Source organism: Protomyctophum bolini, assembly GCF_963924005.1.
Source record: "Protomyctophum bolini genome assembly, chromosome: 18".
Lineage (NCBI taxonomy): Eukaryota > Metazoa > Chordata > Actinopteri > Myctophiformes > Myctophidae > Protomyctophum > Protomyctophum bolini.
This window is the reverse complement of record NC_137879.1, coordinates 26,796,138-26,810,082: the sequence shown is the minus strand read 5'-3', so window position 1 is coordinate 26,810,082 and position 13,945 is coordinate 26,796,138. Positions and strand designations below refer to the sequence as shown.

Here is a 13,945-nt window from a genome sequence, read left to right as displayed (position 1 = left end):
TTCTGGTATGTTTGTTGGTGGCCAAGTCATAGACCGTCACGTATGTGGAGAATGCAGAAGTCACGGCCACAACGACAGCCCACAGCGGGGCCAGCTTTTGCAGTTTCCCATTCCGTGATGAGATGGAGTGATTGCGGTGAGCATGGAAAAATCACGGTCAGTGGCCAAGGACACATCGCTGTCTGCCTTCGTTCAAAAAGTACGGTTCGTGTGTGTGTGTCTCACTAGGACACGGAGAAACAACAACAACATGGACTCGTGGCGTTAGACGTGAGCGCACAAGCTTCTGGTAAACATACAGTCAAGACGGACAGTCAGAGAGACAGTTCAAAATGTTGAACAATGATTGATCCAAGCTGAAAAGAATACAACGTGCGCAGTGACGTTGGTGAAAATCGGTTACTTTTGCTTTTTGGGAGGACGTATGTTGGCACACGCATGGGCGTGCGTTATTACGTAGCTGCGGAGAAAATTGTTATTATGAGGGTCGGCTAGGCACTTTTTGGCACATTTTGTTGCCCCCTCGGCGTGTTGCCCTACTCCCCGTGCCCCTCGGCGTGTTGCCCTACTCCCCGTGCCCCTCGGCGTGTTGCCCTACTCCCCGTGCCCCTCGGCGTGTTGCCCTCCTCCCCGTGCCCCTCGGCGTGTTGCCCTCCTCCCCGTGCCCCTCGGCGTGTTGCCCTCCTCCCCGTGCCCCTCGGCGTGTTGCCCTACTCCCCGTGCCCCTCGGCGTGTTGCCCTACTCCCCGTGCCCCTCGGCGTGTTGCCCTACTCCCCGTGCCCCTCGGCGTGTTGCCCTACTCCCCGTGCCCCTCGGCGTGTTGCCCTCCTCCCCGTGCCCCTCGCCGTGTTGCCCTCCTCCCCGTGCCCCTCGGCGTGTTGCCCTCCTCCCCGTGCCCCTCGGCGTGTTGCCCTACTCCCCGTGCCCCTCGGCGTGTTGCCCTACTCCCCGTGCCCCTCGGCGTGTTGCCCTACTCCCCGTGCCCCTCGGCGTGTTGCCCTACTCCCCGTGCCCCTCGGCGTGTTGCCCTACTCCCCGTGCCCCTCGGCGTGTTGCCCTACTCCCCGTGCCCCTCGGCGTGTTGCCCTACTCCCCGTGCCCCTCGGCGTGTTGCCCTACTCCCCGTGCCCCTCGGCGTGTTGCCCTACTCGGCGTGTTGCCCTACTCCCCGTGCCCCTCGGCGTGTTGCCCTACTCCCCGTGCGTATTGCACGTATACGTAGCGACGGCGCTGAACATGCATACAGCGATGGCAGCTTGGATCCATTGGAACAAAGGTTCTCTTTTCATTTCCTGAAAAGTAATGTAGTTGAACGTACAAGGTTTCCGCCGACCGTGTATGTGTGTGTGTGTGTGTGTGTGTGTCTTTTCCTATTTACAGCTTAATGAAACCCAGTGCGTGCCATGAATCTTTGTCTCTGTCTTTTTTTTTTAAAGGAAGCCTGAACTGTTTATCTTTAATTGGTTTTTCTTATGGTCGTTCTTGGTCATTTTGTTTTTACTGACCAAGTGCGACAACTTCATACTGAGCGTTGCCACCACCAAGCTCTGTACTATAACATGATTAATGGTCTTGATATTGAACCAGCTACAGTACCTTATTCTATACGAGGTCTCCTCTCTTTCCCTCCACTGTTTTTTGGTAGATTAATCTCTCTCTTTCCTGTCTCTGTCCTTGGAGCATCTATCCCAGTGATTCTCAACCTGCGGGTCGGGATCCCGAGTGCAGGATCCCCACATGATTTTGGGGGGGTCCCCAGATGACCGTTAAGTGACGAGATTTTAAGACATTCTTAAATCACAACAACAAACAACAAACAAACCAAAGACTATTACTAAAAATCTAAATAATAATAATAAGGCAATTGTGATAATAGCTGATCTGAAATGTCACAGCGCCTCTTTGGGGGAACCCCAGTTCAAATATGATTACTTTGGAGGGTCGCAGCCTGAAAAGGTTGAGAACCACATCTATTATATCCCAACCATGAGGATATTGCAAGTGTTCCCCCAAATAAATAAACCATACGATTGTATTGATGTAAAATTAATGTTAAAAAAGTAAGGCAAGTCGTGGTCATGGTCTTTGTCCTTTTAAAACCTTTTTTAAAGGTCATACCGATAAATAGAAACTTAAAGTATACTACTACTACGTTAGTTAGTTAGTTTCATCCATCCTAACGGGAACGCGTCAATCCATGGATTGATCATTAAAACAAACTGAAAATGTACCCTCTGACCACTTGTAGCCTGTCAGCTGGTCAGATGGGTGGGCCGCCAACGAGGGCCCTTATCCAGAAAAGGTTGGGAACACCGGAACAGGCGCTATGATATAATAATGTCAGTCTTCATGTACTGTAGCACAGTGGTTCTCAAACGTATTCATGACAAATACAATGTGTATTTGGCTGTGGACCCCCATCAGAAAATATTTTGTACTTGTTTTTCAGTCAGTCACACACAAGAAAAACAAAGTGCAGTAGATAAACCATTTTCAAATAGCTGAGGTACTGTATATACTATGTAGGATTAAAGTGGATAAACAGATTTATATTGTACTGTATATTAACTAATTCAGCTGTGGACCGCCTGGAAACCCCTCAAGGACACCTGGGGGTCCCTGGACCCCACTTTGAGAACCACTGATCTGTCCTATGGTAACGGCAGTCTACATGTATATCTGTGTCCATGTTATAGCATCTATCCTATGGTAATGGCAGTCTACATGTGGACGCAGCCTTCCAGCAGACACTATGGAGCGTGGCTCCCATCTGCTCCGGCAGTGAATCTGCACAAGGTATACAGTTCTATTCTATTTGGTTCTATAGCTGTATGTTCCATTCTGTTCTGTCGCTGTCAATTCTATTCTGGTGCACGCACGCACGCACGCACGCACGCACGCACGCACGCACGCACGCACGCACGCACGCACGCACACACACACACACACACACACACACGCACACACGCACGCGCGCACGCACACGCACACGCACACGCACACACAGTACGCCGGATATTAAGACAGCAGTGTTAATAGATAGAGGCATCCCCGGAACACTGATATAGGGTCGTAAGCAAACACAATGTGAAACCACTCACGGACACACACACACATGCGCGTGCACACACATACACACGCACACACTCACTCTCACTCTCACACACACACACACACACAAAGGGCTGTTCATTTTCTCTACAGAATTACATCCACACAGCAGAGTGTATTACTGTTCACTGTGAGGGGACACCATGCCTTGTGACAGGCAGGAAGTGAGAAATGACAAGGTGACATGATTAATGGATGTTTACCTCCTCCTCCACTACACACACACACGACACTCGCTCTCTCTCTCTCGCGCGCGCGCACACGCTCTTTCACACTGTCATCCCGCTCTGCCTTTCATCCTGTCAGCGTGTGTCACTCTTCTCTCGGGCCTCATATCCACTTCCTCTCCATCTGGCTACCTAGCCCATTTTCTCCCACCCATATTTCTCTTTCATCTCTTCCGCTTACATGTTTGACCTCTCTCTCTCTCTCTCTCTCTCTCTCTCTCTTTCTCATCATCAAAGGGGGCTTGAGCTGGCCTTACGTAGCGATACTAATATCACTGCGTGGATATTCGTCTCGTCCCTCTCAGTGTTAGATTTTTTTCCCCGCAATGTCTTGCCTGGTTCCAGACTAATGTTGTTGGCCGTCACATGTACCCCACTGTGCCAAAATGAGATTTGATTAATTGGCATTAATCCATTTTTGAGGGGCGCTAGCTTTTGTCCTCACACGTCTCAATATTAGAAATTAGTTCAAAATATGACGTAAATTAAACATCAAAACATTAAAGGCCATTGACATTGAAGGAAAAATGTACGTCATATGTAGACGAGCAAATCGGCTAACCAATCACATGGCCATAAAGGGTGCTTAAGTGCTTGGCCAAAAGATATCAAAGCTCTACTGATTGGCCATTATGAGATGATCCATGATGATGTACGAAGACAAGAGCGCCCCTCACTTCACACGGGTGTGTTTTTTTTACTCACATGGTAGAACAGTCTAAATGTGTATCCGAAATGTGCGCGCTTATTACTCCTTTTTCTGCTCAAAATGAGACAGAATCCGGTGTTTGGAAGGTTATTATTCCCTGTTCTTACTTTGCGCGGACCAAACAACTCCTTCGCGGGTCCTCCGCTGCCTACAGTGATGCTAGTGTGGTGCGGGTGGGGGGGGGGGGGGGTGGCTGCACTTCTTGGTTGCCCACAAGGACTGTCTAAAGAGGACGGGACGCGAAGACCGTAAGGGCGCCGCCATGTTGCTCACATGGTGCTCCATGGAAGGAAAGAAACATGCGCAATGGGCTTTATGCAGCCAACACTTCCTCGTTCAGCTTCCTTGGTTGAGACCAGGAAGTTTTACATGCACAAATTTGGGCATGTACAACTTCCTGGTCTCAACTGCGCATGTTTCTTTCCTTCCAGGGAGCAACATGGTACGGTCTTCGCTTCTCGTCCTCTTTAGATAGTCCTTGGGTTGCCCAGGATCTCTTCTTCTTCTTTGGTATTTCGCGCTTTTGACTGGCACTGGCCTCACAATCCCACCTAGTGTCACGGGAGGGAATGTGTTAATCTGCCTGGGGCAATATCCATTGCAGATGAAGGCTGGCTACGCAAGGCTAGGCTTGAGCCCCTGCCCTTTTCCCCGTCTCTGTAAAAACAAAAGAAAAATCCTTCTCCAGACCATGAATGCAGTATTTACTATGTACTATGGTGAAAGAAATGCAAATGCCCCCTTAGTTACCATGCCATACCTGAAGGCAGCATTCAGGAGAATTGCCTTTTTCCGAACTCTCCTGAACTTGAACATTATTCGTTGAAAGAATTTGTCCTCTGTGTAGTAATCTATGTCGTATGCCGCATCTCCAGTATATAGCTAAAGAGTGTGGGGTCGTGCCCTGAAAATAGCTGATGCGATGTGAGCTTTTGACAAAAGTGCTTTTTTAGGGATTTTTTGCTCCTGCCTCTCAAACATTCTCTGCACGTTCTCACTCTCCCTCTCTGTCTGTTTCTCTTTCCTCACCTCACTCTCTCCCTATGACATATCATCTATGACATATCATCTATGACATATCATCTATGACATATCTATGACATATCATCTATGACATATCATCTATGACATATTATCTTTTCTCTTTCCTCACCTCACTCTCTCCCTATGACATTATCTTTTCCCTTTCATCACTTCTGTCCCCTCTGTCTCTCTCCCCCAACTGCCTGCCTGGGGTCAGAAGCATTTGCACTTTGCAGTGACACCGGCACGGGTTACTTTACAGCTTTTACATACACATACGTAGACACACTGTACATATAAATAAGATGTGCACCTTACATGCTAGGACTCAGGACCAAAGGAAAGATAATCTTAATATTGATTCTATTCTTTGATTATTATTTTTCCTTGTTGTTGGTTATTATTAGGGCTGGGACTTTAACTGATAAATCAGATGGGAAATTTAAAAAAAAAAACTGTCGATTCACTCCAAATACCAAAATCTGTTTTAATTGAAAAAAAAGCTTCTTACATTCGTAGGTCAAATATTGATATGCGATTAAAATGCGATTAATTAAATTAATTAATTACAATGCCTTTTGATCGAGTCCCAGCCCTAGTTTATTATTAATATTAATATTTAATTAAATTAGTGCACCAAAAGTACCCAACCACTAGGATGCAATGGAGGTGTATGTACTGTATGTAACAATAAAGAAACCTTGAATCTCTCTCTCTCTCTCTCTCTCTCCCCCCCCCACCCCCCACCCCATCTCGCGGCCAACAGGTTATCTGATTGGAGGAGACGTACTGCGACTTCTTCACGGGCACATGGACGAGTGTCTGACCGTTCCGTCTGGGGAGCACGGAGAGGAGCAGAGGAGGTCAGTGGAGATCTGAGACTAGTAGAGAGAGAGAGAGGTTGATTGATTGATTGATTGGGCAATAGATAACACGCACAAGACTGAAGAAATTAGTCCGTTAAATACACATTCCACTCCTTTTTTTCTTGTCCAGAATAGAGAGAGAGAGAGAGAGAGAGATGTTGACACTTGATTTGATGCTGAGGAGACAGACGGAGCATGAGGGTTAATATGGAAGCAGTAGAGGCTATCATCAGCGGTGGTGCTGTGAATGAATTGGCCCTGGTGGTCAAACAGCCAATCAGCATTTAATTTAAAAGAAGGTCTTAGTTCAACTGGGGGACATTTGAACTCTGTGGGGGAATGGTGATTGGTTATACCACAACTGTCCTCCACGCTTTGCCCCTGTATCTATTCAGGTATTTTTGATAGTTTGTTTTTCTCTCTTTTTAATTAATTTTTTACTGCATTTTTTACTGCTTGCGAGCTGTCTCGTGTGTGTGTGTGTGTGTGTGCGTGCACGCGCGATGTGTGCGTGGACGCGCGCGTGTTTATATGTCCACGGGGTGTCAGCTGAGTGTGAGGTGTAAACACCATGGATCTTCTTCAGTTTGATTGTTCAACAGCACAGCGTGGCAGAAAGGACAGAGCAGCACGACACACAGGACATCAGATTACTGTGTTCTCCTTCAAAGTCACGCCAACAAAACCTCTCTTACCTCAAAGTCACGCCAACAAAACCTCTCTTACCTCAAAGTCACGCCAACAAAACCTCTCTTACCTCAAAGTCACGCCAACAAAACCTCTCTTACCTCAAAGTCACGCCAACAAAACCTCTCTTACCTCAAAGTCACGCCAACAAAACCTCTCTTACCTCAAAGTCACGCCAACAAAACCTCTCTTACCTCAAAGTCACGCCAACAAAACCTCTCTTACCTCAAAGTCACGCCAACAAAACCTCTCTTACCTCAAAGTCACGCCAACAAAACCTCTTTTACCTCAAAGTCACACTAACAAAACCTCTTTTACCTCAAAGTCACGCCAACAAAACCTCTCTTACCTCAAAGTCACGCCAACAAAACCTCTCTTACCTCAAAGTCACGCCAACAAAACCTCTTTTACCTCAAAGTCACGCTAACAAAACCTCTCTTACCTCAAAGTCACGCCAACAAAACCTCTCTTACCTCAAAGTCACGCCAACAAAACCTCTTTTACCTCAAAGTCACGCTAACAAAACCTCTCTTACCTCAAAGTCACGCCAATAAAACCTCTTTTACCTCAAAATTCTGAATAGCATTCATACATTCTAAATTATGTTTAAAATACCTCCATTTGTGTAGTCTGTGTAGTTTTACATAATGATTGATAACAAAATATCTGAAGAATTTGATATTTTTTAAAGGCTAGTGAGCGAAAAATCGTGAAAATATTTATTTCAGAAACCTGGAGGATTTACATTTTGAGGTCAGGCCTGAATGGGTTAATGCAGTGCATGCATTGGCCCATAATCCCCTGGTGATATCGTTGTGTACATGTTTTGTTGTATATTTATTGAATGCAGTGCATGCATTGGCCCATAATCCCCTGGTGATATCGTTGTGTACATGTTTTGTTGTATATTTATTGAATGCAGTGCATGCATTGGCCCATAATCCCCTGGTGATATTGTCGTGTACATGTTTTGTTGCATTCAATTTGAGCTAGTGCTGGGGGCTTATAAATGATGAACAGAAGAATGTAATTAAATCATATTACTATGACGTACTGATAATATTATATTACATTATACTATATTATAATATTATAAATCATACTGTATCAATAGTTACATTTTCTTTTAGTGTGTGTTGTTAACAATTACTTTTCGTATGATTTTAAGCTACTCTCATCATCCATAAAACAGACAAGCAATATGTTGAATCTGCAACCGTTCCTCGAGTGCTGTTCTCTGTCTGTTTCTCTGGTCAACAGAAGGCTGAACAATGAGTTGGTTTTCTTCCGAAACAGTTTCGATGCATTTGATCTACTGAAATAGCTTGTAGATCAGCTATTTCTTGCTATTTCTTGCAGTGATCATTTTGTTGACTAAGAGAGACATGCAGCAAAGGTCATCATCATGAACGGGACTCGAACACGCAACGCACTGTGAGACCAGAGCCTACTGTATATGTGGCATGTGCCTGGAACACGCCATTTAGTCTATATTTAGACTAGACTAAGACTAAACCATTTCAGATGACTAAATAGGACTAAAACTAACTGTGTTATTCAAAAGACTTAAGGTCATTACACACTGGCGAATTAGCGACGCGATGCGAATAAGCGATCTGCAAATGCGAAATATTGCATGTTGCAGTTCGCCTGCGAATCTCTGCAAAATATGACAACAGAGCGAACAAATAAAGAGCGAAAACCGACGCATTTTCGCACATTCGCACATTCGCCACTGATGTGGAAGCTTGCATGGACTTAAATTGGGTTTTTTTTAATGCGAATTATTCACACTATATCAATATATCTCGTCGCTAATTCGCCAGTGTGTAATGACCTTAAGACTAAATCAGAATTTGCTGTAAAAAATGAACACTGATTCATTGAACAGAAAGTATTTGAGGCTTACAGTAAGTATGAGGCTTAAATGACATACTGTTGCACATTCCCTAGGCTTTCTGGCTTCTTATTCAAATACCCCCCGCCCTCCCTCCCTCTCTCCAGCCCCTCCCCAACCGCTTCCTAATTCATGACTAAAGTCACCTTCATATTCTGAAACTCTATCTAGCTCTTGCAGTGATTCCTCCCCCTTTGATCTAGGCCATTATTTTACAGGCCTGTTCCTGATTCCTGAATTCCAACCCCTCCCGGGTATTAATGAAGTGTTATCCTCCAATCCTACAGGAGAAGTAGAGGAGGGCTGCATGTGGCCCTCAGGGATGGGCTCCTGTAGACAGAATGAGCTCTCCTCTGTAGCCACGAACAGCAGAGCCACATCCCATAAGTTGGATTGGAGGACTATTAATAATTACAGTTTTCACCCACTCTCCGAGGAGGAGACAATCATGTGATTACAGGATGTTGATAAGAACCACGGTGTCCTCCTTACATCACTGCTCCGTTGTTTTAGTTGGTGTGTATGTAACATGTCAGACGTGCGTGCGTGTGCTCGTGCCTGAATGTGTGTACCTGCGTTCGCCTTTCCGTAGTGTGTTAACTACCTTATTTTAGTAATTTCAGAAGAGTAAGTCCTCAATGTTAATTTAACTCAGAGAGAGAATTTGTGGCTTTACCCTCCAGAGTCCTTTCTAATAATAACATTTTTTGTCTGTCATAGTGGCTGAGTGTACGTAGTTGGAAATGAATGCGTGCGTGTGCGTGCGTGTTCTCTCAGAATTGAGCACATATTTTCTCTCTAATGATGCAACAATCCAACCTTTTTTACCTGGTGTTGAAGCCGTCAGTTCTTTTGCAAGTAGATGAAAGAAAATCACCTCAACATCACTTCACGCTATAACAGAAACAAAAAAACATCCTCTTTTCTGTAGAGAACTCAAATGCTCGGGGAGGAGACAACAAACAGCTTGGTTGTCTGTATGCTTCAGGTACCAGGCAAGCAGCTCACATAAGCCCTAAGTATGTCACTTTGACTTTTTTCATGCTTTAAGACTGTCCTCAATAGAGAGGGCTGCACAAGCCTCTTGTGCCTTAAACAACCAACTTGCACTGCACTAGTGGAGGCCAGATGTCCTTGTGACAATGCAGGGCGGCAGCAGCAGTACGTCCCACTGCGATGAAGGCTTCCACTTAACTTTCCTGGAATGCAGGGACCATATTCTTGCTGTTCTACCCGGCGTTCTAATTCGTTTTTGTATTATATTTACTACACTGGCCTTGTCGGGAATGATGCAATTAAGGAACGATGCGAGTTGGAAATACTATGTACATGCCACAGCCCCACCCAGTGGGATACATAATTTGGTTGTTCTGTATGTCTGTTGTCTGTTATGCCCATATACTGTATGGAGATTTCTATGCCCATATGTATGCCTCTATACAGTAAGGAATTCCCAAATATACATTTTTGGCCAGTTAATGACATCAGTACTATGACATCACAGCGGCTACTGACTATATAGTACTACAGTATATGGAGATTTGCAGCTTCATCAATATTTTTGGGGAGATTTGATCTGACCGACTTCTCACCGAGTTTGAAGTCGGTACGGTTGTTGTTGAACATCTCCCACCAACATTCCGTTGCTTGTACCTGTATAAGTGACAGTTAAACCCCTGATTCTTGATACTTTGCTTGAAGGTACTATGGGCTCCATTTGCGTTTGAGCTTTCTAAATACAGTATTTGTACCGCGCACAGAGCCAAGAACACTCGTCTTTTCATTGAGTCACAACTCGCTCAAACTTTCTTCTTTCCTGCCTTGATCTCCTTGCATCTTTGCATCTTCATGTACTTCAGGCTTACCTTGACAATTAATGGTAGACTGACTGTATCTTTGCATCTGCCCGTGTGAAGGCACCATATCAGCTTCAGGATCATCTTCTAAGTCTAAGAAACACATCTTTATCTACCAAGTGTTTCAGAATGATTGACTTAAACTCCCTGTTAACCGCTTAATCAATCACGCAGAGGAGATATCATAATATGCAGGGATTAGGTCATCTTTCCTACAACTCTCGTTCTGTTTAAAAGTATGATTATTCATAAAATAAATACCTTCCAAACTAAACAGAACCATATTTCGGAAGACCTTTCTTTAATGTTATGTACGTAAGAGAACACAGGTAGCAACATACTGTAAAACATATTACAATATGGATCAATCAACAGGCTGCTGAAACATTTGTTCATATAGTTGGTCTTCACTAATGATCATTATAAGATTGCACAATCTGCGACTATACTGTATGTGTCTTGCTGATGGGCTATGGACAGTTCAGAAACCCACCTGCCAATGATTTTATTGGCAATGTTATTATCTCTTCCAGGATAAGTTAGCATGCTGAAATAGAAGCCATTGTTTTATTATAAATGAATGAATAAATGAACAAACAAACAAACGGTTTGAAATCTTTGAATTGACCAAACATGCCTATACAAATAATGTCACTGGTAGGCAGGTTTCTGAACGGTCCACTGAGACAGAAATGGTGGTCTTATACAGTAATAATTACAATATAAATGGTAAATGGTAAATGGTGCATTTATATAGCGCCTTTATCCAAGGCGCTTTACATAGATTGTGCATTACATTCACCCATTCATACACCGATGGCAGCGGAAACCATGCAAGGCACCAACTAGCACATCGGGAGCAATTAGGGGTTCAGTGTCTTGCTCAAGGACACTTCGACAGTAACTCTGGGGGAGCCCGGGTTTGAACTGGCAACCTTGCGGTTCCCATCCAGGCACTCTACCCCTGAGCCACCGCCGCCCCTGTATATATATATATAATATAAAACCTTACATAAAAGAGAGGTCGAAAATGGATGAAGTTGTCCTTTGCTGCAGAAATGCAGGCAAATAAGGCATCAGGGACTCCCAAAACCAAAATAATGGAACAAACCACACAGGCTAGAAAATACGTGAGAGGTTCCCTTTTGATCCAATTTTCCTCTAAGGCTAAGAGGGGCACAGAGAGGACACTGATTAGAGAATCCTCTTTGTGGAGTTAGCTCTGCTTTTAACACCACATAACAATTTTCTCAGTAACAGACTGCAAGCTGTGCGGGTGAGCAGCTGGACCACATCAACTGCACTCACCACCACTAACGCCAGATAGGAGCACAGCAGCCAAGGGATGTGTGTTGTTGTTGAGCCCATTCTGGTACACACTATCTACACCAATGACAACACCATCATTACCTATTGCAAAAACACTGATAACCACAAGCCATTCTTCAAGCCACTAACACTGTCAGTTCGTTCCTTACAGTTGATATAATACACACGAGATGTTTCTACAACATATTGCTCTTTTTCTTTAGCCACGCACATGAAACTGTGATTTTATATACCTGCTGCTTTTTCGTTATGTTGGATTAGTTTTCCACCTGCACAAAAAGCAGTAGCAGTAATTTCACAAAAATAGAGTTGTGCCTTCTGTAGTACCATCTATCCTTTGAAAACTTTACATCATACTTCTAATGTGTACTCAACTGGACTTTAGGGCTGCAATTGTCGGTTATTTTCATAGTGATGATATATTATTTTGTCCCTCTCCAATTTAGTCGGTATGCCAATGTATTCCAGCCCCCTCCTCAACTGCCAGTGAGGAGCCCCTACCAGGAGGATGTAGAGCTTTTTTTTTTTCAATTAATTTTTATTGAAGGAAGAACAGACACAAAAAAACACAACTAACAAGACAATACGGGAAAGAAAGAAAAAGGACAAAAAGTTAAAGAAAAAAGGCTGCATTTTTCACATTACAACAAACATTCAATGAAATCCTATTGCAATATCACTAGGCTGAGAGAAGAGATTCCACTTTTCCCATTTTTTATAGAATTTATCCTCTTGAAGTCTCTCTATGAATCTTAGTTTTTCCATAGAATACAGTTCCTCAATAGGATGTAGAGCTTTTATCATACTCCTCCCGCCCAACAGGTGCGGTCCAAGCCTGTATAGTACGTATAGTGACAAATATCATCCACCGCAGTGGATTCAAACCCACAACCTCCATGGCGGTGACCACTGTGCATGCACACTTTACTACTGCGCCACCCGAGCAGCCACAAAATAAACTAATAAACAAACCTAATATTTTACACGTCTATCGTGTGCTGTGACAATAAAGTTGATTCTGATTTGAATTCTTGTCCTACACACAGACAACCACTCAGCACTCATGATTGCACACTTCACCCTGTAGTGTGACTGTGAGGATAACCATTTTTGCCTCAATGGAAGCAAGACAAAGCAAAGTATAATTGGTCCCACCTCACCTCAACAGCCCATTCCCATCAATAACCGCTTGTACAATGACACTGGACAATAGACTGAGCTTCAACCATCACATTAATGACCCCCCCCCCCCAAAAAAACAGAGCCACCAAAGACTATTAGTTTATCTGCAAGCTTAAAGCACTCTATTCTCAAAGATACTGAACTGTCAGGGGCAGAAAGGCTTGCTTTGGGAAAAGCTTGATACCCACAGCCAGATCTGGCCTCATGAACAGGCTCAGTGTGTACTGTTGTGTGTTGCTATATGTGGTTATTGTTGTATTGCTGATGATGTGTGCTAAAAAAACATAATGTGTATACTTTCTGTACACTTAAATAAATAAATCCTATATATTGTGTTGAGTCCCCCAGGGGTCTATGCTAGGAGCCCTCCTTTTATTCCTCTACCACAAAACTCTTAGCAACAACACACTCAGATCGGGTGAGCGATTGCTCCATGCGTGACCCGCCCCTCTAGACCAGAAAGCACGCTGGCTGGGCCAGGCTACACTTTTGGTGACTGAGCTAAAGATTTTTATGGACTCCGTTGGCTCAGTTAATGTTGTTTCCTGTCACAGGGTGGTGCACTATGAAGGGGGAGCAGTGATCATCCATGCCAGGTCTCTATGGAGACTAGAGACGCTACGGGTTGCGTAAGTACACAAACACATGTGTGCACGCACGCACGTACGTACGCACGCACATACATACATACATACACACACACACACACACACACACACACACACACACACACACACACACACACACACACACATTGTATACAAAGAAAGACTCTTGCTGCAGCAGCTTTCGGTCAAGTTGACAGTATGGGGCTGCAGTGAATTACCCTCACATGCCAGGCAGCTGAGGTTTATCTGGACCAAAAGAGTCACAGCTCATGGCTATAGTTAGTGAAACTACTCGTTCCATTACCTGCACCGTGTTGTTCTAGTTAGGTTAACGTCCTCTCGTGTACTGTTCCATATTCCTAGCAGTGCTCAGAGTGCAGAACGCAAGATGTTAAAATAATTATTCAACTTTTAGCAGCCACACGTCATGTGGGTGCAAAGTAGTCACT

The 13,945-nt window shown here is 44.3% G+C and overlaps 1 protein-coding gene across 1 annotated transcript in view; it reads left to right on the top strand.

Annotated features, from left to right (window-relative positions):
• ryr2a (ryanodine receptor 2a (cardiac)) overlaps window positions 1–13,945 on the top strand; it is a gene marked incomplete at both ends in the record, with an annotated part of 231,061 nt that overhangs the window by 83,506 nt on the left and 133,610 nt on the right. The window contains 3 exons of the mRNA XM_080790070.1: window positions 2,698–2,797; window positions 5,838–5,934; window positions 13,443–13,517. Of these exons, the coding sequence (XP_080646196.1) occupies window positions 2,698–2,797; window positions 5,838–5,934; window positions 13,443–13,517 (272 nt within the window). The remainder of the gene's footprint in view (window positions 1–2,697; window positions 2,798–5,837; window positions 5,935–13,442; window positions 13,518–13,945) is intronic.